Source organism: Coturnix japonica, chromosome 2, assembly GCF_054131305.1.
Source record: "Coturnix japonica strain WE chromosome 2, WE-NBRP24, whole genome shotgun sequence".
In the NCBI taxonomy this organism is placed as follows: domain Eukaryota; kingdom Metazoa; phylum Chordata; class Aves; order Galliformes; family Phasianidae; genus Coturnix; species Coturnix japonica.
This window is the reverse complement of record NC_140664.1, coordinates 104,684,564-104,711,525: the sequence shown is the minus strand read 5'-3', so window position 1 is coordinate 104,711,525 and position 26,962 is coordinate 104,684,564. Positions and strand designations below refer to the sequence as shown.

The 26,962-nt window shown below is 34.5% G+C and overlaps 1 protein-coding gene across 7 annotated transcripts in view; it reads right to left on the bottom strand.

The window, feature by feature from the left end:
- Positions 1 to 26,962, bottom strand: part of TOP2B (DNA topoisomerase II beta) — a 54,649-nt gene that overhangs the window by 7,987 nt on the left and 19,700 nt on the right. For 4 of the 7 annotated variants that reach the window (XM_032442350.2, XM_032442351.2, XM_015853910.3 and 1 more), the window contains exons 4-27: positions 25,532 to 25,595; positions 24,100 to 24,245; positions 23,050 to 23,147; positions 21,664 to 21,876; positions 21,409 to 21,582; positions 14,324 to 14,425; positions 14,088 to 14,225; positions 12,759 to 12,897; positions 10,761 to 10,918; positions 9,967 to 10,092; positions 8,911 to 9,021; positions 8,706 to 8,811; positions 8,363 to 8,472; positions 7,812 to 7,904; positions 7,603 to 7,717; positions 6,294 to 6,415; positions 5,343 to 5,491; positions 4,535 to 4,766; positions 3,781 to 3,915; positions 3,114 to 3,314; positions 2,249 to 2,444; positions 2,030 to 2,121; positions 1,430 to 1,585; positions 1,183 to 1,266 (exon numbers count right to left, since the gene is read on the bottom strand). In XM_032442350.2, coding sequence (XP_032298241.2) covers positions 1,183 to 1,266; positions 1,430 to 1,585; positions 2,030 to 2,121; positions 2,249 to 2,444; positions 3,114 to 3,314; positions 3,781 to 3,915; positions 4,535 to 4,766; positions 5,343 to 5,491; positions 6,294 to 6,415; positions 7,603 to 7,717; positions 7,812 to 7,904; positions 8,363 to 8,472; positions 8,706 to 8,811; positions 8,911 to 9,021; positions 9,967 to 10,092; positions 10,761 to 10,918; positions 12,759 to 12,897; positions 14,088 to 14,225; positions 14,324 to 14,425; positions 21,409 to 21,582; positions 21,664 to 21,876; positions 23,050 to 23,147; positions 24,100 to 24,245; positions 25,532 to 25,595 — 3,260 coding nt within the window. Of the gene's footprint in view, positions 1 to 1,182; positions 1,267 to 1,429; positions 1,586 to 2,029; positions 2,122 to 2,248; positions 2,445 to 3,113; positions 3,315 to 3,780; positions 3,916 to 4,534; positions 4,767 to 5,342; positions 5,492 to 6,293; positions 6,416 to 7,602; positions 7,718 to 7,811; positions 7,905 to 8,362; positions 8,473 to 8,705; positions 8,812 to 8,910; positions 9,022 to 9,966; positions 10,093 to 10,760; positions 10,919 to 12,758; positions 12,898 to 14,087; positions 14,226 to 14,323; positions 14,426 to 19,673; positions 19,786 to 21,408; positions 21,583 to 21,663; positions 21,877 to 23,049; positions 23,148 to 24,099; positions 24,246 to 25,531; positions 25,596 to 26,962 lie in introns of those variants that run through there. The other 3 variants (XM_085538360.1, XM_085538361.1, XM_085538362.1) reach the window with 2 other exon arrangements.

Below are 26,962 nucleotides of genomic sequence, written 5' to 3'. Positions count from 1 at the left end.
TGTTCATTTTCAGTAAAGGCAAAATGGAACATGGTGCTTTTTCAGTATTTATTAACATGGAGCAGAAGACTGCCCTTATTTGTCAGCTGAATTATAACGCACATTTTATTAATGGAAAATCAATCAATGGTAAGTAAGGTCTTCCCTACAAATCATCATAGTATCATAGTCTCGTGCACGTTGGAAGGGACCTTAGAGATCATCGAGTCCATATACCCCAGATTCGAGCCTCAGTGTAGCAGAGCGGCACTTCTACCACTTGCGCCACAGGGGGATTCGAACCCAAGGTCTCCGGTGCTGCAACGCGGCATTGCTACCACTGTGCCACCAGCATTTTCCAAGATGGAAAAACAGTCTTGGTAAGTAAGTTCTTCCCTACTTCATTTGGTTAAAATAACACTTTTTTTCAAGCCCAAACAAATGAAAACTTTTGGACACTTTGGAATATCTTCCTTTCATCAAGTTTCACTTCCTCACTTGTATCTCCAGGTACTGATATAACTTTTCAGTCCTTCAGTGTTTAAAGCAAGCAGTGAGCTTTTAGAGTAAGTTTTATAAGGCACATTTTCCAGTCCTTTCCAGTTTTTTATTACAGAAGTTGAGGTTTCAGCGCAGAATACTTCTAATTGCATCTGCACCATGAACGTGCAGAGAAATAAACATCTTATTTGTATTATCCTGTGTTACTTCAAAAGATTACATCAGCCATTTTCAGGAAACACTGAAGGTTTAGGCTCAGCAAGTTACCCACCAATACGCCTTTACTTTTTGCCAGAGATACTAATGAGGCAAGGTAAAAGCCTTTTGTCTAGCACTTCCTGTCTACATGCTTTGTTCCCAGATTCGTAGCTTTGAATTTGATAATGCTTACTGCTTCCCAACTGGTTAGATCACTTAGAATTGCTAGTTCCTACTCCCTGTTTTTTTGTCATTTGGAAACAAATTTCTTCCTGGTAGTTTTTCTTTCACTGACTTGGAAAAAGAACTGTACTGTACAGATGCAAGAGACAATCCCTGAGGACCACAAATAGGAAGTCAACTACCCAGATTTCCCTCTTGCCCCTGTATTTGGAGATCAACCTGATTGTTTTGTTTTTTTTTCCTTGTTTTCTTTCTTTTTTGTTTGTTTGTATATTTTGCTTATTTTTAATATATATTTTTAGAAAGATTTGTAAAACATACTTCAAGCTCTTCAACAAAAGCTGCTAAGTCTTCTTTCCAGAGATCCGAAGCAGATTTCCTTTTAAGGTCATTCAGTTCTCTCTCCTAAATGTGAAAGTAGCATATAAATATAAGTTTTTAAGTTATGTGTCAGCTGAATCATCAGCTACAAGTAACTCAGTACATACTATCTGAACTGAACATTCACAATTGGGCACATCAGTAATTATTAAAGCATTTCAGAATAAGCCTCTCACAGCACACCAACCTTTGAATCTCTCTGCTTCATGAGCTCTTCCACTTTCTCTTTTGTGAGTGACCAGAGAGACATGTTTAAGATATAGTTAAAATCAGGGCCAGAAGTCGATCCAGAAGCAGAGGAAGCATCATCATTTGGGTTTTGCGGGTCCTCCTCTTCCGCTGCCTGAAGTGAAATATCCAGAATTAGACATATGATTAATCTTAACTTTGTAAACGAAAAACAGCAATTCCCCAAAATACCCTGATGGATTACCTAGGTGTTTCCTCATGGATTCAGTAACAAAAAATATTTTCTTGTCTTTTCCAAAAAGACATGTTCCTGTCAGAGTGCCATAAAAACCCTGAACGTATGAACTTCTCATTTTCAACCTATATATATCTAGTTGTCTTCTTAGAATTATCTATGTGGAATATCACCATTATGCAACAATATTTGTATGAAAATTCGTATTTGTAAGAATGAAAACCAATGAAAAGTAGTAATGAATAATCTTGTTAAAGTGTTGTGTCATAAATTAATCAGACTACTACAAAAACATACATCTTGATAAATGAGTATCATTTACAACAACAGCATCAAACGTATCCAGAGATTTCTGATCATCACCTTTTCCTGAGCTTCTTTCCAAGCTTTAACTGGATCGGATTCATAGCCCCTCTGAACCAACATTTGAATCAAGTCTCTCTTTGATCTATTCTCTACAACACAAACAAACAAACAAAATCAATGCTGTGAAAGCCAATGTCTTACATACAAATACATTTTACTACATTTAAATCACTTCCAGATTTCCTCCCAGTTCTATTTTAGAGAGTGTTTACTCACCTATGGTAATTTTCCCTTGTATCTTCTCTAGAACGAAGCGAGCTTGGTTGTTTAGCTTTGTAGATTCAGCACCCAACATTCCCGCAAGCCATTCCTTACGTAAACTATAATAATGTAATCGCAAATCAAAGAACTCCTTCAAAATGTCTTGTACAGTTTCATACTTCTTTAAACATCCCATATGATCAAAAAGCACCTAAAAAAGAGATAACATATGGCTTGAGAGAGATTTCTTAACTCAAGATTTTTAATCTTCGGGTATGAGTTTATTTCTATAGCACTCACATGCACACTATATGAAGAATAGCCTTTCAAGATTGAGAGCTCAAACCTTCCTCTGGGACTATGCAGCACATTCAAGAGGATGCATAATAGACTCAAATAGGCGTCTAATTTTTAATATGTTTACACAAGGACAGATTGCTTCCTACACAAATACAAGCCTTACAGAGAGATTCTAGCAGTAGTCCCTACACTTATGGAACCTGTGAAAATTACAGTCACCTTGATATGGTGCATTTGCTTTTCAAAAATAATCTACACAGTATATTGAGCAAGGCCATTTTCAACACACATATGTGTGTATTTTTGTTTGTGACAATTTTGAAAGTAGTACCTGCCATAAAAAGACTAGAATTCTAGACAGTTACAGTGAAGTTTCAAAATTCAAGTAGCCCAACATGATCAAAAAAGCAAGACTTGCATTATCTCCAAGACAATTGAATACAAACAGTTCACAATTACTTTTTGTCAGCAGCGAATACGAAGAAGAGATTTGTTCAGTCGTGCCAAATTCACTACAAAAACATTCAAGTTTACAACAAGCAACTGTATGTATTCTAATAGTCAAACAGAAAAAAGTTACCATAGAATTACAAGTAAGACTTGTTTGAAGCTTAAAGACTTTGTGCAATCCAGCAGCTTCTGCCTGTGCAAGTTTTTCTTCTGTCATCTTCACAACAAATTTCACAGTCGTATCCGTGTGGTATTCCTTGTAGTCAGAAATTAATGCTGGAGTTTTTTCAGTTCCATTCAACATGGGTTCCAGAACCTGTTCTTTGTACACCTATTAAGAAAAAGATAGCAAAAAACCAGAAACACTTATTCCAACTTCTTTAAATTCCTAATTCTTTAAACCAAACTCACAACAAAGCTAAGATTTCAACTTGGGTACCAGAGGTGAAACCAGTGATAATTTACAAAACCAATGTAGCCTAAAAATGAAAGCAGGGATTAGAAAAAAACGTAAGAGCCATTCTACAAGGTAAAGAAAGTCTACTTAAAAAAGAAAATAAAGGGGGGGTGGGGGGGGGCGGATTATGTATTAACTCAACAGAAGCAGCATTTATTCTTTGTAGTATGGACAGTAGATGAGATGGTACAAGTAGAACCTTCTTGTACGAAGGCAAAGAAAAGAATGAAACCGTGTTTCTTTCCATGTATATAAAACGATCAGAAGAGGACTAAAATGTTCTCCTGCATGTAGGATAAAACTGTTTAATATAGAGCTTTTTTTCTTCACTGTAACTTACCTGGGTCCATGTCCTTACAGGTAGCTCTGTAATTTCCACAGTGTTTCTGTCCACCACAAATATTTCACCACTGACCACATACTGGTTCTGACCAAGTTCCTGAATGGATCCTTTGAAGTTTTTGTAGTTTGGAAGCTGAAATGGTAACAAAAATCAGTGGAATGCTAAGAAACTTCGTAGTAAGATAGAGAATATATTTTTTTTCCCATGTACCCTACAGCTCTCACTTTATACTGTGCTAATCTCATGCTGGTAATAATCTCAAGTCATAGTAAAAACATTACCAAAAAAAGTCCAAAAAATACGCATGTGCAAGTGACAGAAGCAATTACCCTATTACCTAAAGAGTAGCTACATAATTAAGAAGATGTAGCTGAATCCAGGAAAATGGTATTTGTCTTTCTTTGGTTTATTGTCTAACTTTCTACTCTAATGAAAAATCTTTCTACTCTAATGAAAAATTACTATCTTTAGGACTTGAAACTTCCAAGTCTTACTGTCAACAGAGAACAGAAAGTCCTCTGAAATAACTGGAAATACACAAATTGCACTGTTTCTTTTCTTCAAGATGAACTTCTCCACAGCACTTTCCAACAGTCAAGTAAGGCTCCCATGCAAAATTACCAGACAATTCAACCAATTCAACTACTTCAATAATCAAGCATTCATGGAGTTATATGACTACATTTCCTAAGCACAAAATTAGATTTGATTACCAAATGTAGAAAATGCTAGTGTATATTATTATTTTTACCATGGGATGAGGATCTAAGCCATCCAGCATTCGTCTGACGTTGTTTACAATCTCTCTGGTATCATAGTTTGGAAGTTTGCAAGCCCATCCAGTACCGATTCCTTCAGCTCCGTTTACTAAAACCATAGGAATTATGGGCATATACCATTCAGGCTCTACACGTTGGTTGTCATCATAAAGGAATTTCAGCAAGTTGTCATCCACGGGTGGAAAAAGAAGCCTGGCTAAAGGGCTTTAAAAAAGAAAGAAAATAAAATTCTGTTTAACTGAAGTCCCACTAGTTTCAAGTCTCAGTGCTTTAACCCTCAGTGTGTCCAAATATGACCTATTTTTTTCATGCCTTCTATTCTTTGCCATTCTGAAGCTGAAATTACAATGTACACACCTCCTGAGAAAACAAAGTTCTTCCCAATGGAATGGCATACTAATAACAGATGATGTCTGCTTCCTTCCCAATTATACATGTATATAACACTCTAACAACTGATCACACAGCACACAGACCTAAGTCTACAGCATTTCCCGTCTTCATCTTCATAATTCAGAGTTTAATTCCTTTAAAGCTACATTTTCTAAAGCAGTTCTATGCAGAGAAAATCTCTGCAGAAAACTCAAGATGAAAAACCACACTTACAAACATAAGGCAAAATTTGAGCACTAACAGCTATCAAAACAGACTCATCCTCTCCTATTCCTTTCACATAAAAAAATAAAAATAAAATAAAATAAATCCTTTACTGTGTGAAAGGACTACTTTGATAATAAAGCTTTTCAAAAGCTTAATGTAAACCGTTGACAATATGTTTACCTTAGCATAGTGAAAATATAGCGAGGGCTGGCAGCATCCTTTCCACCATGAAGCCTGGTACCAAACTGACCAATAGGTTGTAGAAGATTAACATTGTTACTTCCAACAAAGTTCTGAGCCAAGTTGACAATAGTCATCATTAATGCTTGCTGCAAGAAAATACATGTTCACAGAAATAAACATTAGAAGTACACTCTTTCCTAATCAGTCAAGAATGCAGATTTTTAATGCCCAGGAATTCAGTGACTAACCTGACCTCAATTTCAAAGAAGTCAGCTTGAGAAAGGAACATAGCCTCTTACTAGAGCTACTGGCAAAGCATAATGCTCCCTCTTTCGTAGCCACATTGCCTCCCTGAATTAAATGTCCTTGTGCTCAATGCTTAGAAAAACCCAAAGTTTTGTCAATTTTTTTTAAGCACATTTCTGGAGTAATTAAAGGGGCAAAAAATGATTGCACCTGCTTTCTCGTGCACAAACTACTTCTCACTGCATTCAAAGGCAAAGATGAAAGGATGGAAAGAGAATGAATATGGCAACTCATGTTGATATTCCAGATAAATAAAAACAAACAAGAGATAGAAGCAAGCATTCGTTCAATATTGCATCAGGTAATGGAGAACACTGTACCTTTCTTACCTTAAGAGACTCTATTTTTTGTTCAACACCAAAAATTACCATTGCACATAGTTAATATGATTTAGAATCTGGAAGAAATTTACTATGTCATTATTTACTTACCATTTCTCCATAACCCATAAACTATTTGGCAATACCACCGTGCATAAGAACATGGAAGGGATGGAAATATATTTTCATTTACTGCTCGGCTCAAACATTTTAAAATGAAATCTGTAATTAGTAGATTGAGTCAAAAGATTTGGAATTTTAATACAGTAAACATTGTACACAGGCTACAAATTCTCACAACTTTTCTACTCTTCGTACTCACCTCCCCATGGTGATAAGCTGACATTTCAGCAACAGAACCAGCCAGCTGAGCAACCTTTACTTCACGTTTATCATTTCTCTTAAAGCAAGTGAACAAAACCTTGCGCTGCCCTGGTTTTAAACCTAGTAAGAAGAAGATCCCATTTTCAACACATAAATAAGCATTGGTTTGTAAGAAAAAAAAAACAACTTTATTTTGCTTTATTCTCATTTCTAAACTCTGTAATTTTAACAAAATAAATTATTTTCAATTATTTTAAGATAATAGAAATAATAGTAGAAATGAATATTTTAACAAAAAGTTGTCCGAAGGATGGAAACTTAACCCTTTAAGCCAGTAGCACACACACTATTCTAATAAGTATAATTTCATCCTAAATGTACCTCTGCAAGTCAAGAGTTCTTTCTTTCCAGTATAGTGAGCAAAATCTTTTTCCTAAGAATCAACACAAATCCAGCAGTGACAACTGTGATTGTAGCTTACACTTATTTTAAAGCACTCTGAAATTTAACTATTTCTGATAAAACAAAAATACATGCTATTTCTATCCCTTCTAGATCTTTTACAGTTTTAAGAAGCCATTCTCTTTATCGTTTAGGTACACTTGATGTACCTGTACACTTGAACTACACCATCTTTGTGGAAGGGACCATATAACTTGTCTGCATATCATCCAGTTTGGAAACTGGAGATAAATGCTTTTTCCATTTTGTCTTATGAAACCTCAAGGTCTTTGTACAATATCTTAGTAAGCATATTTATACTGAGAAAAGTACAGGCAGAAATTTCTTTTCATGCTTTCTACAGACAGCTTTACACATGAAGAACAAACTGTGCAGTAAAAACTGCTTCTTATCATACTCACGCCATTGCAAAGGAAGAGTTAGTAAATCTGATTAAGAGAACCATAGGATGACTGCATGAAGGATCAGTAAGCATTAAAAGAGTTTTTGTGCTACATGATGGGAGAAAACATTTCATCCTTTCATTTTTATCTAAATTCAGATACAACTTGAACAGTAATTATTATAAGCACCTAAAAGACTTGCTTTTTCTGACTGCTTAAGCAGAAGCAAAGGACATGTAATGTCCAGGGTAGAGTTCTGGTTAAGCTAAAAGGCTACAAAGCATCAGTTTAAACTTCTTCAAAGAAGAATTCTCATAACTCCACAGCATATAAATGCCAATAACAAAAATATAGTAGTCTTCTAAACTCTATATAAATATATTGGCTTTCAAACCAAATCACAATTTTAAGAAAACAATAAAAGAGAATATTCCAACAAATCATAATAAACTGTCAGCTTACCATCAACAAGGGAGGGAATAGATCTTTCATTGTCTGAATTTGAGAAAAGGATCAACTCCTTGTTAATGAAGTCATTGTAGGTCAAATGTTTTGTCGCTGTACCATATAAATATTGCTGTAAAAAACCCACAGACATTATTCACTCAATACAAACACCTTGTTACATTTAAATCTCATCCACAAGATTTGTTACTATTGTTACTACTCACTTCAGGAAGGCCATGTAGTCGACGCTGTCGTCTGTCCTCCATGAAGTTTGTTAACCACTCTTTTCGATCATCAATCTTCTTTTTACTGAACGCCTGAAAAAATTTCAGTTTCATAATATTATAAGTGTAGATATGTTTGTATAAACATATAAACAGATATGTTTGTATAAATGTCTGGAAACTGGAGCACAGGAAGTTCCACACAAAAATCAGGCCCCCTAAGCAGCTGTGAGACACCATTTGTTTGAGCTCTATTGCCTTTCTCAGACCACTCTTTTGTGTGTTCTGACTCTAAAAGCAACTTTGAATGTAGTGTTCCTTGATCTTCACACCGCATGAAAAGTATGAAAAGGCAGTATAAATTTTGCAGCATGGATAAAGGCTCTCATTCCAAAATTTGAAATATTTTCCAATTCTTTTTTTTTCTTGCAATAGTGTGTTGTTTTTTTTAGTCATGGCAAGAAAAGCTGATAAGACTTCCTTGTGTGCCATTTTCAGTGAACACTGGAAAATAAAATATATCATAGAGAATTACTTTTACACGTTCTCACCAGTGTAATGGCAGCATCATCTTCAGGACCAGCATATCGAAATAAGATTCGATGTCTTTCCATGTCAGCAAAATATTCTTTCGCTTCTTTAGCAGTGCTGGTACCCAAACCTGTACAATAAAATGCAGCAGTTACTCCGTGTTTTTTAAATTTAATTAATTTAACTTAAGAATTAAGTTTTAACATTTTACTTCTTGTATATTTAAGCTTTAACATTTTATCCCTTAAATAATATAATTACAGAAGAAACTGTCATGAATACAGCTACAAATAAAGCTTTGTAACATTAATTTATTAAGTATTTTTAGATCCATGAGGTTAACTTATTTATTTTTAAACAAACCTTTGTAATATTTTATCTTCCATGCTTTATGATTTTCCATATGTTTCTTCCACTCGTCAAATTCAGGAATACTATAGAATGAAAGTTCTTGCTTATTTTTGCTTGCCTTTAAAAAAAAAAATCAAAACAAAACAAAAAAAAATACAAATCAACTTTTCTGTTGCACAGTATATAAAAAATAAAATTTCATTAACAGAACCCATACCTTTACAATAGGAGTGATGAATTCCTCAAGAAAACCATGTTTCAACAGTGATGGCCAATTGTGATGAATAAAGTTGATCAACAAGCCTTTTATGTGAGAACCATCCTGATCCTAAATCAGACATGAAAATATGAAGTTATCTCATAAAATGTCAGATCCCACAAAGCAACACCCACCACAAGACCAAAACAAGAGGGCTAATCAATGAAGAATTCTAGTTGCAAGGATAAACAAATCACACTGGCCAGGATACACCAAAACAGTATTTGCTGACAGAAAAAAAGAAGGGAATAATTAGGTTTAATTTGGATTCTGAACTAAACCTTAGAATAAAATAGACACTTATGGGCATGGTCCCTTAGCTAACAAATAGCTCTTCCAAGCCACATGCACAGCTGTGATTCACAGAGTTCTTTGCCTAAGACATGTTTTAGCAGAGAACTAGACAGCTTTCCTGACCAGCCCAGAGATGAATCCATGGGAAAAAAAACAAGCCTGGCCCACACTTCTCATTAGTAATAAAATGTTTGATAGTTTGACCACTTAAGGAAAACAAAACAAAATAAAATGAAACAAAAAACATAAATAAAGCATTCGTTATTATCTGAAGGATAGGATAACTAGTCTTTTACAGATCAGAACAATAGACACACACTTCATGAGAATACACAAAAATAATTGTCCTCATTCTTATCACTCTCAGGCTACCTAGCATTGTAACTTCAGCTACTGTTCAATTTTGTAAGTATTTTCAACATATTTTTGATTGATCAGAAGCATTCTTGTTGATATGCATTTTTATTATTGCATTGCTTATTATTTATGTTTGGTTTCTCAGTGCAGCAAAGTTCAGCTGTTCATTTGGAGTAACAAAGACAACAAATAGATAAATTATTCCCTAAAAGAAATCTCATACATGAGGGATTTCCTCCGAATACATCCATATTGTTGTAAAACAGTTTCAGGCTACAACGCACAAAAATGGAGCCTACAAGACTACAGCAAAACACATTTTAAGAAGCCCTGTATATTAAAACCTGTGAAATTCAGACTAACCTGATCTGTCATTATCATAATTTTTCCATATCTCAGACTTTTTAGAGATTCTGGATCTTCATAGCTTTTCTTGTATTGCAGTCCAACTATTTTGATGATGTTGTTGATTTCTGCGTTTTCCATTATCTGTAAGAAAAAGTTAACTTTTGTGGTTAATACAAAAAGCAGAAATTCAGAAACATCCCAATCTTTTTAATACAGGCTTAATAGCTATTTTATCTCAGTACCCCTACCTCAAAATCATAACTGCTTCATCCCTAAGCCCTTGCAGCCCTCACACATACAAGTATTTCTTCTGTATATGAACATCCCTGAGACTATACCACTACATTTCTCCTCCACAGTTCCAGCACTTTGGATTCAGAAGGCAGAGAGAAATGTGGATATTGACAAAAAGTCATCTCACAAAGCTGCCTTCTCTTTCCATAATTTCTTTAGGGATCTACAACAAAACTCTTAAGAAAGAAAAAACATGGAAGGCAGCAGAATCAAACAATTAATAGTGCTACTTCCTCATGTTGGAAGTCAATGAAATTACTTGTCAATAATTATCGTATTTTTAAAGTGTTCATGCAGGCTGTTAGTCATAGCATAGAAGTTTATCATCTCAGTATTCACTTAATAATTCCAGCACAGGATTTTATCACAGGCTTCAAAGTAATCGGTCCTTTACAAAATCTTGGCCACAAAATTTTCATGACAAAATAAAAATGAAAACGCAACAATGTGCCCTTAGAAATAATAATCACAATATATCCAATCATCAGCTAAAATGAATCGACAAGGCTACTTACCTGTTTGTGAGAAGCTTCTCGAACATTGAGAATTTTACCCCTGAGTGGGAATACTCCGTATCTGTCTCGACCAATAACACCTAAGCCAGAGACAGCTAAAGATTTGGCAGAGTCTCCTTCTGTTAGTATTAGTGTGCAGTCCAAGGAATGTTTGCCACCTGTATTTCAGGAAGGAGTAGAAGCAAAGCAGAAAAACAGTTCAAGTTTTTTCAAGTTCAAGTGTTTCAGTTCAAATGATAGGAATAAAATTGAGCCTGTCAAGATTATTCCTAAGCTGCACGTTAGATAATTTTAATTATTTTCTATTTAAGGATGACTTGCCATACTACTAAAATTATACTACAGGAAGGAGTATCTCTGCCCTTAGCAACACACTAAAGATCACTCTGGGACAAGGAGCAAATAGAAATGCAATGGCATGTCTTATGTAGTGGTTCCAACAAATCTACACACAAAAAAATTACAATAACAAGAAAAACACCACCACCAACTACAACCAGATTGTTTCTGTACCTTTACTATAGCACAAACTATCTGAAAATTACTCACACACATACATCATGCATATCTGAGATATATGTGGGAGTTATTTCACGTCCTGCATTTGCTCTTTCCTCACACTATTGTTTTTTTTTGTTTGTTTGTTTTTTGTTTTAGAATTCTGCAGAGGCTGAAGCCAGGAAACTATAAAAACAAGTTTGGAGTTTGGCATGAAAGCTCAAGTTCAGAACACTGTAGCTTATTAAATATTATCAGAAATAAATATTAATTTTTAGTGCAATTCTGAGCCTCTAAAACTTTGTAATAAAAACAGCTCACCACTTCCAACTACACAGAACTTACATTCATGATCTTTGGTCATCTAAATCAGACATATGCCTTAATTTAATCTACATTATACATGTATTCACATTCTGTCAAAAGACATAGTTATGATGCCACCAACAAAGTGGAATCAAACCAGAATATACGTATGAACCTTTTTTCCCTAAAAGAATTGCAAACAACAAATGTGATTATCATCCAGGTGCAACATGTTATGAAATTACGTGATCATTAGTGATCAATTTCATGAAAGCACTATGTGTTCTTTCTGGTATTTTTTCTGGACACATATCTAAAAATATAACAGAACTTCAGAGAAAGATTAAGCTTCCAGTCAGGCACAGTCAATACATTCACTGCGATAACTTCTTAAGAGCAGAGCAACTGACACATCCTCAGTCACACTGAAGGAATCAGTCCTCAGTAACATGTTCCACCTTTCTCAACAACAGCAGCTTTTTAAGGAGCTTAGATCTTGTACAAAAGAAAAAATTCCTATAGATTTTCAAAAGCAAACAAGTGTCCCATCGGGCATCTTCTATCTTTAAAAAGAAAGTTCTGAAGAACTTTTACTAATTCTAACATGACAATCCTCTGGTCTAAAACTATTCTGCCAGTACATGCAACGTTTCAGAGAGTCATGCCAAGTATGAGTATGACAACACACCTTATTTAGAGACTGAACATCCCCCTGCCTTGTTTGATCTCTCCTGAATGTGCAATGCCTTCGCAATAAGAAATTTAATATGTCCTAAATCTTCAATAAATCAATACCTGGTTAAGACTCCCTAGGAGATGTAAAATTCCTGCTCCTCAGCTAAGAACAACTAAGCAAGAGAGAAATGAGTAAAAGGTATCCAACTTTATGGAGTCTGATGTTTTTGTTTTAAAAACCACAACCTGAAAATTCACGCTCTTCCAATATGTAGCTATGTTGCTATTTTCGTTCTGCTACGCTAATTCTCTAATGAAAAAAAGATGGCATTCCTAATATAAAACTCATCATCATGCTTTAATTCTAGTACTACATGCTTCAGAAAACTAGTTTAAGAACTATGAAGATTTTTTATTAGAAAATATACATACATGTAAGAAATAAAGAGAGGTTTAAAACAATAAAGCCTGTGAAAAAATCTGTGAAAAGCAAAAGATGGTAAAATTAAGTGTTCTTACCTGCATCATTAGCATCATCCAGTTTTGGAATGCCTTTGATTTTACTGTGTTTCACAGATGAGCATTTTTTGTTCAGCTGAGTCTGCGCCTTAAATTTGACCCAATTCAAAATACTCTCTATGATACCACAGTTAGAGGCCTATAAGCAACAGAACTGTGGGTGAGAAAAGTAAACTTCACATGGTAGATTCTTCTCTCAATTTTAAGCTGATTCTTTACATTTTAAAAATTGCAACATATAAAATGCCAAGGAATTAACACGCACCTTACTGGCTAGCACATCAATCACACAAAACGAAAGCACAACACTCTCTCAGCTGGTAAGGAAGGAAGAAAATCTCATGGAGACCTAATAAGAAGCTGTCCTATGTTGTGTGGTTGATGTGCTGAAATGCTATAAGTACTAAGCATCTGCTTCCTGGATTTTGCAGCAAAAAGTAACCTTATAATATGTCATATGGCTATTTAAGGTTTATTTGAAAATTCTGAAAATGGCTGGAAAATGCAAAAGCATTTGAGAATATGGCTCTTCACTGGCTGTTAACACAACCACTTAGAAAACTGATTACACTTTAGGAAATGTGCCTACAGCAAAGAGAGAATTTAGCACATTTTCTAAAACAAAACAAAACAAAAAAAAAAAAACCAAAACTGTTTTAAGTTTATTTCACATCAAAAGAAAAGGAGTAAAATAATATGAGCTTTGGCTTTTCACTATCCACCACAAACAGAACTCATCAGTTAGAGATTCTTCTGCACATGTAAGACCTCTGGATTTCACTGTTCAAATGTCCAGGAATACCAGAAACACTGTAAACTAAACACACTGATAGAAATACAATACCTATCAAAATCTGGAGAATAAATGTTTGTAAAGACTGTTATTTTCCTGTAAGTTCTGCAAGAATGTCACCAGTAACAAACTATTAGAGGAATACAAAACAGTGGGTTAAGTTCAAATGTCAAGAGTACTAGCAGGAACATTATTCTCCTTAATAAAAGACTCAAATTCATTTTACCAAAATAAATATTGGAATCTTTAAAAAATTAGCCTTTCAGTTAGAGCTCAATTTCAAACCTGGGGCAAAAATCAATATACAGTCACTGCATCCATTATAAAGGCCAGAGAATAAACCAAAGTTCCTCCATCCTATTTTCATAGTATGATAATATCAGTGGAGTACATAATACACCAATTAATCTTCTCGTACATAGCATACGTGTAGCAGAAGATTGTACGAAGAAGATCCAGGATGTTAATTATTGCTTCACTGAAAAAAAAAAAAAAAAAAGAAAAAAAAAAAAAAAAGAGGAAGCGACTTTACTCACTGCTTTAAAAAACTTCTCAGATAGCTGGCACTTGGACCCAAAACTTTTAGGCTGCAATGTCATGTTTTCCTTTGTCTGGGAATCAAAAGATGGGTTCTCAATCAAGCAATTAACAAAAACCCATATATGATTCTTCACCTGTTGAGAACACAGAAAGCAATTCATTTAACAAAATTACCATCTTCATCTTTACCAGTACATTCATGCATATAACATCTTTGTACAAAGTTACTTGCCTGAAATGGTTTCACTGAAACTCCAGCTTTATTCTTCTTTTTTACCACTTCTATCAGTTTGCCCACAACCTGATCCACCACGTAATCAACATGCCTACCGCCCTTAAGGAGGAAAGAAAAAAAGAAAACACTAAATCTCCTAACAGATTTTAAGCTTATTAACAAAATTCCTTTACTTTTAAGGCTGGAAATCAATGTACTTTGTTAGTTAATGAAGGAAATTTTGCTTTTAAATTTCTCTTTTATGTCATTCAGTCTTACAGTGAGGAGGATGGATGTGACATGGAACAGAAGAAGCAATATGCTTTTCTTCTCTGTACTGTGGTAGGCTGCTTACAGCTTATAACTGGATATACAACCTTAGGAGTGTGCATGGCAGATCTGAAGATGACTCTGTAACACTGACATGGTACCTGCAACATCACATGGCTGTCCATGGAAATTTTTCTGACAGGCACATAAATAACTTTCAATGGAAAATGTTACACATTCTTTCAGCAAATTAAACTCACCTATACTATAAGGGTTTGATTCGTAAAATAAAAAAAGTTCAGAAGCTGGCTCTCAGATATAGAGCACCCATTTCTATTCCTTCCCAAAAGTCACTTCAACATTTTAATAACTTTATTTACAGGAGTCCTTGAATAAATGCTGTTATCATTCTTTGCTAGTCTGAGGTGAACATAGTGAACTACGCACAACAAGCCACAAGATCTAGAAAACTAAAAAAGAACAGAGCAAGATTATGTTAAAAAGATTGAGCAGTCCTACTTAAAACTCATCAGAAGCTGAAATTGCTACCTAGTCCTATATAATGTAGCAACAAGAAATAAATACAGAGCATGCTGATAACCGCAAGCTGGCACACCAAGGCAATAGGAAGGGGCAGTAACTTGTAGCTACATAACCATGTTGCCACCTGTCCTGAAGCAACTGAGGAATCCAGTAACATTTCCAAGTATTGCAAGAAAAGCTATTACAACTGATGTAACTCAGTCTAACTAGGAAAGAGCTAAACATCTGAACAAAAAAGATTACGATCCACTCGCACACTTCTACTTCGTGTAGTTCCACAAGGTGCCCTCATGCTTCTACCATATCCTCTAGGTACAGTTCTCGTTGGATGTTAACTTTAAAGCAGCAATAAAAAGAACCCAAAACATACTGTTAGAAGACAAATCGTTTTGAGATGAAGGCATTTCACATGAGCTTTCTGGAAACAGGCCTATTGCAGATCTATTACATCATAAAAAAGGCTATTGATTTACATGTGCAAACCTAACAATTATGGGGTATGCACTATAATTCAGAAGCAATCTGAATCAGAACTACCAGTGAAGACAGAAAAAATTCAAATTTTATCAACTAAAGAAACAATCACACTGTCCACTACCTAAAAGAACAAAGCTACTCTGTATTCCATAGGATCTGGAAGTATTATTTTTTTTTAGTACAAAGAAAATAGAACAGTATAATTATTGAGTAATATCATCTGACATTAATAAATGCACACAGAAAATCATACTACTAGTGGCAAATGCATCTTAAAAGGATTCACGTCATAGGTTGAGAAAAAGTAATTGTATTAAATGAGATTAAATGATCATAAACAAAACATTCCAGATCAGGAAAAACAACTAGTATTTGAAGATACGTTTCCTGCAGTCTTTAATCTATAGAACACTGATTATTATAAACCAATGGTGGTAAACATATTAAAATATTTACAAATCCAAGATGGCATCAATTCCCTTTAAAGGTAAAATAGCAGGTTTTCTTTGAAAAAATATCAAAAGTATGAACAGACCTAGAGCCCTAGGTATCTGAAAGCTGAGAACAATGATAAAAAAACCTACATCAATAAAAAGAATACAAAAAAACCCTATGAAGGAGCCATTTGCAGCTACTGTTTTCTCTCAGGATATGACACTAATAATGACAAAGCAGGGAGGCTCAAATCACCCCAGTAATTCTTCATCTGCTACCACATTCTACCATACATCAATTCAACTCAATGTAAGGAAAAGCTAATCCAGCTACAGCATGAGTACAAAGAGAACAGAGAAGAAAAGAAGATGATGTGTTCTCTTGTGGTGACAATATACCATTAGGTTAGTTCAGCTACTGATAAGGCTACAGTCTCAGTTTGTTTGTTGTTTTGTTTGTGTTTTTTGTTTTTGTTTGTTTTTTGAAGATAATAGTCTCCAGAAGTGGAAAACAAGTATTAGAAAGAAACCTAACACCTAACAGAGATGAGTTGGGAATGTGTTTAGTTGTCTTGTCAGGTTAGTTTCTCTTCTTCACAGTATCACAGTCTTGTGTGGGTTGGAAGGGACCTTAGAGATCATCAAGTCCAACCCCCGGGATTCAAGCCTCCTGTGTAGCAGAGCGGCACTTCTACCACTTGTGCCACAGGGAGGATTTGAACCCGGGCCCCGGTGTTGCAAAGCGGCGTTCCTACCACTGCGCCACCGTAGGCACAAAAGTGAAATAAATATATTCGGGATTTCCTCTTGGTATTTTAAGAGGAGATAAATATTTGCAGAAACTATTAGGAGAGCAAAAAAATCTTATCAGCGCTTCCTTTCACCTCTTGCTAAAAGAAAAGGAAGAGGTATATGATAAGGTCAGAGCTCTCAGCTAAGTTTTAAAACCTCTTTCAGAACTAGCATATACAGTGATTTAATTGAACCAGACTGCTGACAGTTCAGAGAAACTGAGTTTTTGAATGATCTGGAATTTGCAATAGCGGGACAAAATAATCTTATGCCACTGTTAAGTAAGACTAGCAGGAGATCTAATGCAGATGAACAGAAATGGCTGTAAGTAGATTGTAAGACCATGAATTGGAACAGAATCTCAAGGGAGAAAACAATATCAGCAGGAGGGAACTTCTCTCAGGAAGTTTGACTGACAACAGGATCTCAAATCCTTTCAAGCAAACAGAAGTCAGTGTGTTCATATTGTTTCCTTGAAGGAAAGCTTTCCATATTACATGAAACTCTGTAAACCACTGGAAAGGCTGACAAATCTTGCACTGAAATAAACAATAGAAAGGGGAACGGAGAATGGCTTCATTCTTGCTTAGATTAGTTTTGCTTTGCTTTTCTTTGTATTCTGCAAGACTACTGTTTTAAAACTCTCAGTAATAATACAGCTCAGTGCCCACTAATTTACTCAGAAGACCGCCTTTGATTAACATTGACTACTGCCTCTCAAAAATGCAGAATAACTAAAGGTTCTTGTTTAGACTAATCTGCATTATGGTGAAAAATGGAACCACATCTATGGAGACACTGATTCTTAGATAACAAAAAAAATCTCCAACCATTAAAACTGTTTCTAATAAAGAACCAAGGAGGAAGAAAGCTTTCCATTGGCGGTGAGGAAGTATAAAATAGTAAGAAATAAGAAATGGAGGGGGAAAAAAAAAAGAAAGAAAAAGAAAAAGCATCAGGAAAAAAGGAAAAATAACAAAAACAAAAACAAGAAGAAAGCCAAAAATGAAAGCTGGGATTTAGAATGTGAAGAGACAGGAGGTGACTGAAAAGACTAATAAAGACAAAGTGGCTGGACTGACAGGAAAGGAGTTGTGTTTTCAACCTCATGTAGAAGGATAAGATATCAACAAAAAAGAGAGAAGGAAAAAATGGCTCAGGGCGGTTAATATTATTAAACACGAACAAACCGGTATGTGCAACTTCAAAGAAACCATATACAGTTTCTGTCAGTTCTCAAAGCCACCTATTGAAGAACAACACAAACCACCACTGTGACTTAGAAAGCAGCACACTGTATACGAGTATTTTTTCAATTGTCAATATCATTTCACAACATTTCTTTGGGAAAACAAAACAAAACAAAGACAGGTTTTTATTCACATATGGATGACAGTTTCAGCTATCACAGAAATTTATCATAAGATAGATTTCAGAAACAATCCACACTTTAATGTCAATTTTAAATACAATGATTTTGCTTATCACACTGCTAAAAACTTATGCTTATATTAATATATCTTATTTCAGTGAAACACTGCATGTAGAAGTGGATTAGAAAAGCCTACATTTAGCACTTCAAATATTTTGGAATAACTAACAGCTGACATATCAAAAACTGGTTACTTACCAGTAATTCTTGTTCTTAGAAGATATTAGTTTTTATTAGTTACCCATTCCTGTGTCCATTCTTAGTGTGTAGCATTGAGTGAGGGATGTTCAGAGCTCAAAGCTGGGAACCTTTCAACGATTTCACCAGTAGGTGGCACATTTACCCACTATAGAAGCATAACAGCCTATAACTGCCCCAACTGCTGGTAAATTTTAATACAAGACAGAAAAATAGCCTCTAAAACTAGAGGGCTGCTAATGATTATTATGGCTATGTAATATGAAAAAGAGAACCGTAATTACAAATTATTATTTTTTTTTCCCAGAAGGCAGCTATTATGGTAGAATCTGCTTTAAAAATTTAAGATGAAAGCAACTAAAATCTTCAAAGTGAAACAAAATCTGTTTCCTGTACACAACCCACTAATACTGCCATCAGCTACCTCAAGTAATTCTGAGGTAAGCTATAGTTAAACTGTATAAGCCAATAAACTTTTCATGCAACAAACAAATTCAGAAGCTAATTATGAATTTGAAGTTATTACTGAATCAGCGATATAAAGTAAACCCTATTTTATTTTGCATTATATCTTTTTCTTTTTACATTACATGTAAAAATTTGTATGGCAAGCTCTGTTATGGTCCTGAATTTCTTTCTGAACTCCAGCAAATTTTAATAGGTAGGGCTGCTACCTGCATCCAATATTCAGCACTGCATCCATATCAGCTGAATTTTTCCCACTACAATCAGTGGTGCTGTCATATTAAAAATATCATTAGATTGGTAAGAAGACAATTGAAGCTTTACTACAATTTCTGCTGAAGTTAAAATTTGAAATTGAGAACTTGGGAAGACAGGGTTTAATTAGTTTAGGCACAAGTCTCACTAAAAGGTTATCTGCAAACCCATAATAGCTTCAAGCATTCTTTCAAGCCTCAGAGTCTGAAAGTCAAATTCTGTGGCAAAATTGTGAATAGGCAGGGACCTGATCAAGGTAACAAATTTACAATAACAAAACAATGGAGTTGTGCCTCACCGTACTGCCTGACTTTCTACCCACCCCTCATAAAAAGCCCACAACCCTGTCAGCCTAAAAAACTTGTTTGGAATTTAAAGCAAGTTTTAAAAAAAAAGGTTGAAGGGAAGTTACCACTGGGTGAAATTTATCCAGAAACAGAAATGAAAAGCTTTCAGCAAACAGTGATAAATAACCAAAAAACAGCTGAAATGAGCTCCTCACCTGTTAGCAGATAAGGGAACAGGTAGTTGACGCAGTTAGCTACTAGCCATTATGTCTCATCAGTGGGTAGGTGCACATCAATTGCTGGTGAGGTGGTTCACCGGCCCGAACACTCCACATCCAGTGACACACATAAGGCATGGATTGGGAGAGTGGGAAAAACTAGAAATTACAACACTTACCTTTGAAGAATACACAGTACTTTTTCTATGAATTTTCTTAACAAATGATTATAATGTGCATGTGTAACTGCATGATGGATGAAAATTGATCCAAAGGAGTCACATTCATTATATCTTGAGTACACGTATGCAATATATTTACTTTGGAGTCAGTTAGTATTCATTTTTCCCAATATATGTTTTTAATCTTTCTCCACATAGCCAGCATCTTCATAAAGGTATGATATACATCATTAAGACCATGCTATTTTTCTTCTTTATGTTGCATAAATAGGCCTGAATTAGAACTAAGTTTTAACCTTTTAATCACCAGATATGTTCACTGTCGCATGTTTTGAGTAGTATCAGATAAACATTTAATTAAAATGTAGATTTAAAAATAAACATTGTTCACTGAAATAATTTATTACTCTTGGCACTGAACATTAGTTCACCTACACTGAAAATGACAGTGAAGGAAATCATATAGTAAAAATTTTCTATCACCTAAACATTGACAACACAGAACCTACCACCAAAATGAACACTAATATTTCTGAGCATCCGCGTAGACTAGGGACGCTATTTATTGCAACCACTGGGGCTTATGAAACACTTGTGTTACCATTAGAATTTCTTGTTTGACTCTCTCAGAGGAGAACTGAGCAAGGAGTAATTATTAAGTGTCTGAATACAAATTCTTCTCATTCTGATCTTCCTGGGAAACTCATGGTTAAGGTTCTCTAAAAACAGTCTCACAAATCAATATAATTACTTGACTCTTTATAGGTCAGTCACTCATCTGGTGTAAACAGTGAACAGTAAAAATCAGCAAAGACTTTCTTTCACCTCGATGAATCCCAGATCTCTTAACTTGAGCCATACTACACTGACATAAACAAGTTACACTAATCAATTTCAGATGACTGCCTCAGTGCCTGACCACCCCAATACCCAGGAAGTACAAAGACTGTAGTTTAGTATGTTGCGCACATTCCTTGCTTGTCATAACTGAAGATTTGCTACAGTAACATATGCTGCTTATATAGTTGCTAATAAGAACAGAGAACACATAGATCCTTTATGTAGAAACAAAGACGAAACATAATTAATCTCAACATTTCAGGCCAGTTTTATACATCATAAAGAAATAAATGGAAAGCCATCTTTCATGACTATCAAAAGCCTTTTTTTTTTTTTCTCTACAAAACTTGCTACCAGCTACTAAGTGCTTTCTACTTACTCTTTATTAACCTTAATTTCAGAATTATTTCACTACTATGTGTTAAAAAGGAAAGAATAAATTATTTTGACTAAACAATAGTCCATTTCATTCAATTTATCATTAATCAGTAATGTGGGTTCATGTAAGACATCAGTATGATACTGATTACTAGTATTTTAAGAAGTAGTGCATATGCAGAAATACTGCTGTGATTGTATTTTGCATCTAATTGCTTTGCCGGATCCTCTCATGCAAAAGATTATCTCACCTCTTTTTTTTTATATGTCTGACTAGGCACATATTTTTATCGTTGTCATTCTTATTACTTAAGGTAACTACAGCTACTCACCTTTGTGGTAGCTATACTATTTACAAAGCTGATTTGCTGAAATCCTTTTTCACTTAAAGTTAGGCACACATCCCATCGTTCATTCACGACTTCGTGAATAACCTTGAGTGCAACTCCAGTTTCATCCAGCTTGTCCTTTACGTAAAGATCTACGTAACTGCGAAATCCATTTACCTATGAGCAATACAGATAACAATTACTATTATTCACATTAAATACTCAGCCTACTTAAAATAATTTGAAAGAGGCTCTCACAGGTAACTTCTTCCCATTCAACATAACTTTGACTCCTTTGCATGACCCAGCCAAATCATATGCTCTTCTTGTCATCAGGGACACGATGTCCTTGTCAAGCTTTTCCATTTTAAATTTAGATAGATCTGGTTGGAATGTAATGCATGTGTAGTCATCACCTTCAAAATGCTTTATCTTGGGTTCAGAAGTCTTCATCATATTGTTCATCCAAGTCTTTGGAAACAAAACATTTTAGATATTAGTTTAAGTATAAGATGTTAACCTCCTCCTTTGTTCCATTTTCCAGCTGTGCTAGAGCAGCAATAGCTATACACAACTACAGTTTCACAGGTGCCTTTTAGAAGTTTCCCCTGGTAAAATGTTAAGCATATAATTAATCTTTTGGTTTCTGTAAATACATAGGGATCATTTACATCAATAGGCACAATTTAAATGTAAATACAGCCCACCACAAAACTAACTGAAGAACAAGTGAATTAGCTACATGGTCTTTATTGCCATCTACTACACACTTCTGTAGAGAGGCTTACTAGTTCCCATAAGAAGACTCACTGGTCACTGACACAGCAATTTTGTGGCTGTGCTTTTTATTAAATTGCATTTAAGCAATTAGTATAAAATATTACATTATTAAAGAGACAGATAAAGCATTAAAATGTATTGTTTTTTTGTCAGTAACATGACAGCACAACTAGAAATTAACCTGGGAAAAAGAGAGAGAAGCTGTGAAAGACTCCAAAGCTGAGGAACTTTAGTAACTGCCCAAACTTCTTCAAACATTTACAATGGTAACCAGCTCGAAACTAGATAGAGTAAATCAGGTTAAAGGATCTCACGCTGATGATTTTAATTATGAGCAATAGGTTCATGTGGAGTATTTCTGTACTGAAGTACAGCAATGCTGATGTAATTCATGACCTATACATTAAAAATTCTTTTTTGTGAAAAAAATTACATGAAATGATCTAGGTAATTGCGTTAATGTTTACACCACTAAGTAGAATTCCTTTCTGACAAATTATACAATGACTAGAAGGTGTTTCAATTGCACATTCTTTTTCACCTGCATGTGGATAAATCTCAGTTTTAACAGCAGAAAATTTTCAGTTTTAGTCACCTAATACTTCCAATTAAAATAGTAACTAGAGAAAATGAAACAACAACAACAACAAAACAAACAAAACACAAAAAGCAACACAAAACACTGTACTAAATCCTAGTATGCAAAAACACCAATTTAACTGACTGAACTAATCTGGCCTGCATCACCTACAAATCTTTTACCATTCAATGTTTATGATTCACTTTATGAAATATAGAAAAAGTGCTAAATTTGAATGCAATAACTAGAGAAAAGAGAAAAAAAAAATGAGACTATTTCTGTACCTGCTTAAAGCTGTGTTTGTATTCCTTGCAAGCAGTTTCAACTGTAAACTTTGTACTAAATATGTTACAAAGTTTTGCACCATAGCCATTACGACCACCTGAAAAAATAAAACACAGTACATTTCTATAGTAGAACTTTATCTATGATACACAGAGTATGTGAATGAAGTAAAATGATCCTATGGAAGATAAAAATTGGGCCATAAGTAAACAGCTATCAAAGGTTGCCAGAGTTATAGTTTCCCATCACCTACAGTCTGGTAGAACTGCTTCTGCTTCAAGAAGAAGCTCTTTGCTCTTCCCTTATGTTGACCTAGAAGTTGCCTGCTGAAAGGCAAGTAACCTCAACATCCCAAAACACCTGAAAACTAGTACACACACAGAGACAATTTATTCCATAACCACAAACTCACTAGCTCTGACTATAGAAAAGCAGGGGGAGTGGAAGTTCGGAGGTTAATAAGTTAGGTCACCTCTTCCTGGCAACAATTCACAGTCAAAACCCATTAATTGACTGAAATCATGCTTTATTTCCACGGTAATTCAGAAGAATTTCTAATACACTATATTAATCTTCAATTAAATTCAATTAATTGCCATACACTTTCTGAAAACAAATTTCTAAAGTCATCACAATATGGGCAAAGATATATTTAGCCCCTGTTGTGATGAACTTAGGTAGGGTTAAACAGAACTCTCATTCATGATCTTACATTTACTTCATAATTAGGATAACAAATCATACGTTAGTTTACTGAAATTATTCTTTCCTTCACTTCAACAGCATAAACGTTTTAATGCTTGCATACATTATAATTAAAATGGATTTTTTTTAATTGAGTAATGATTATTGGCAGTAAATATGCAAATGTAAAATTTTATGTAAACACTGTTATTAAAAAAAACCCAAACTTTATTCTAACAAAGAACTCTGGTTATGGTGACTAAGTGATCATCCATTACGAAAGAGTAGAAAAAGAGAAAGGAGAAACCACACTGATGAACAAACTCATTTCACTGAATTATACCAAGTAATTTAAATAGCCTTGCCTGTAACTTTTTTCTCATCATCGTCATAGTTGCTGGATGTTAACAGCTGCCCAAAGATTAAAGCAGGAACATACACTTTTTCTACTTTGTGTTCAACAACTGGGATACCCTTTCCATTATTCCATATGCTGATAATGTTTGATTCCCTACAAAATAGTAAAGAAAGATATTAAGCCAGTGAATGTAATCCTAAAAAAAGACTCCTTGCAAACATTTTACATGCTTCAATAACTGCATAAACTACAATAAAACACCATATTCTTATTATCTCTATTCACAGTTTTAATAACTTTAATTAATAATAAACAGTTCTTTTTGCCTAGTATATGTCTAAGGGGAAGCATCACTGCCCACACATGACTGTACCTGGTATCATTATTTTAATGATCCCCCCCAAATTTCTTTGAACAGTATTCATTGTCATTCTGATCTCCAACAGAATCTCAAGGTTTTGGGACAGAATTACTATTTAACTTAGATAACTTAACTAATTTAACTTAGATATACCTTTGCAGCTTTCAAAGAAGCCTACACAGACAAAACCAAGTTATCTTCTATTTAAAACTTATTCTCCACTAATGATAAAAATTGTAATTTATTATATGCATCGGTACCAAAATTCCTCAAAATCTGGCATTGTTAACACTTGAGTGTTCTTGCATTATTATATCAGAGAGTTCAAAATCATGATAGATCACAAGTATATCACTAACATTTCCCTCCCAGTTCATGACAGAAGCAATCTGGTCTTACAGGAACTGACACTGCTGTGAAAACATGCACAACAATGACTTCTCAGCATATTTATCCCACAGATTAAGTGTGGAAATTAGGTCTCCAAAATATTAATTATTCATTTAAATGCAACTGAAAAGGTACACCAAGGGAATCCAATCACCAAGTAGTTAACTAATTCTAATTAGGAAGTATCTCTTCATTTCAAGTATTAAATTAAGAAAAACAGTGGTAATGATGTATTTGCAGTCTGCAGCTTCAGTGAGATGCACCTGACATAAACATAACCTTAACCATGTGCTAAAGGATTTATCATACAAGTTCATGAGGTACAATGTTACGTTACAGGATCCTGAGGTTGGTATTTATGATTTACACATAACCTTGCTGGTTACAGTTATGTACTGGCAAGCTTTCATACAATCATGGATTTTATAATCTTCTAAGTCTCAATCAAACAGTAGGTTTGTGGTTTTGGAAAGCAAATTACTATAAATTTATAATGGTAGCAATTAATGCTAACCACACTTAATCTTAAAAACCTTTTAATCTTAAAACATGAAGCTAGTGGAAATAATCCCAAAAAGATTAGTTTTGTTTTTAAAAAAATCCATTTTCATTTGGGAAAATCATTTGTACAAGTCAAAACTACAGTAGCCCAGGCAGGGAAAGTAAATGACAGCATGATTTTACTTACGGATCGATGGATATTTTAATACAGGTCATATTCTTGTCCCTCTGCTTATTGTCAGCGGCATTTACTATGAAAAGAAGTAACAAATCAACACTTTCTAATAACAATAATACACGTTCCACCAGAAGTTACAAGGGTCCAGGTATTTCTTAATCAGGGAACTTTTTATATACTTTCTATCTTATTACTGGCATCAGAAAATAAGATCGAGAACCTATAAGAAGGTATTTTTCTGCTTTTTTTTTTTTTTTTTTTTCTTTTCCTTAATTCTACTTCTATCTGTAGCATGTAAACTATCACATAAATAAATATTTTGTGAGCTTGTTCTTCTACTGTTCTTAACATATTGAGCACTTCATTCATCTTTTGCTGCACTTCTTTGGATATTTATCACACATATTATGCCATATATATTAAAAAGCCTAGGAAATGGTATGTATGATCAGATGTACCACTTTAAAGGTAAAATCCAATCCCAATGAAGTCACATCCAATAAAAAGTGTTTTGATACCAGAAAGTTTTCTCTGAAGTTTTTGTGAGACTTGTAACTACTCTCATTTTACACAACTTAGGATTGAAAGGATAAGTGGAGGTTAATATTTGATTACAATTTAACTAAGTTATACTCCAGCGTATGTTAAATGCAAACAATAGAAATTAGAAAACATTAAAATCATATTCAGCATTTGTCTTATCACTCACAAAACAGGCCAAAATAAAACCCTCTAATAGCAAGGGATATGAAGAGGAATCCAGTAAACATAAAGTATCTTAATAGGCTGTAAGGATTTCTAGATATGGTCAGATATTTTGAATGATTTCCCAAAAACATTACAAGCATTTTATTTAAAAGCAAGCACAGCTGCAGTCCAGTTTTCACTATGCTATTACACTGACCCTAGATCTCAAACCATATGCTGAATGGCACACATCGAGAAGCAATAAGCCATACAGCACTGCAATAATGACATGATAGCAATTTTCCTTTTGAATGGGGCAATATAAAACTGTGAAAAGCCTGCAAATTCCACTTCTGGGGCAGAAAAATAAGTGATGAAAGTCTTCAGTCTCATACTTCTCACATTAGGGAATGAGTGAGAAAACAACAAACCAAAATCCTTATTTTCCAACTGGCCAAGTTACTGTCCTGAAAACAGCAACAGTGTAAACCACAGTTTTAGAGATGTGCATATTTTCTAAACCCAATGAAGGCTGTCATAAAATTTCCACAGATTTAAATAGTTTCTAAGTTCATGATGCTTGCCTGCCAGTCCTTAGACTTAACTTTGTAAAAACTCATGAGTCAAAGGAATAAAGTCAATTAACCTAAAATCTCAGTTCAACAGACAGCACACTGTTCACACATAGCATTACTCTATCGCTGGTCATGCTTCAGTGTATATTTATCACAAAGAGAATATCATAAGCTGATT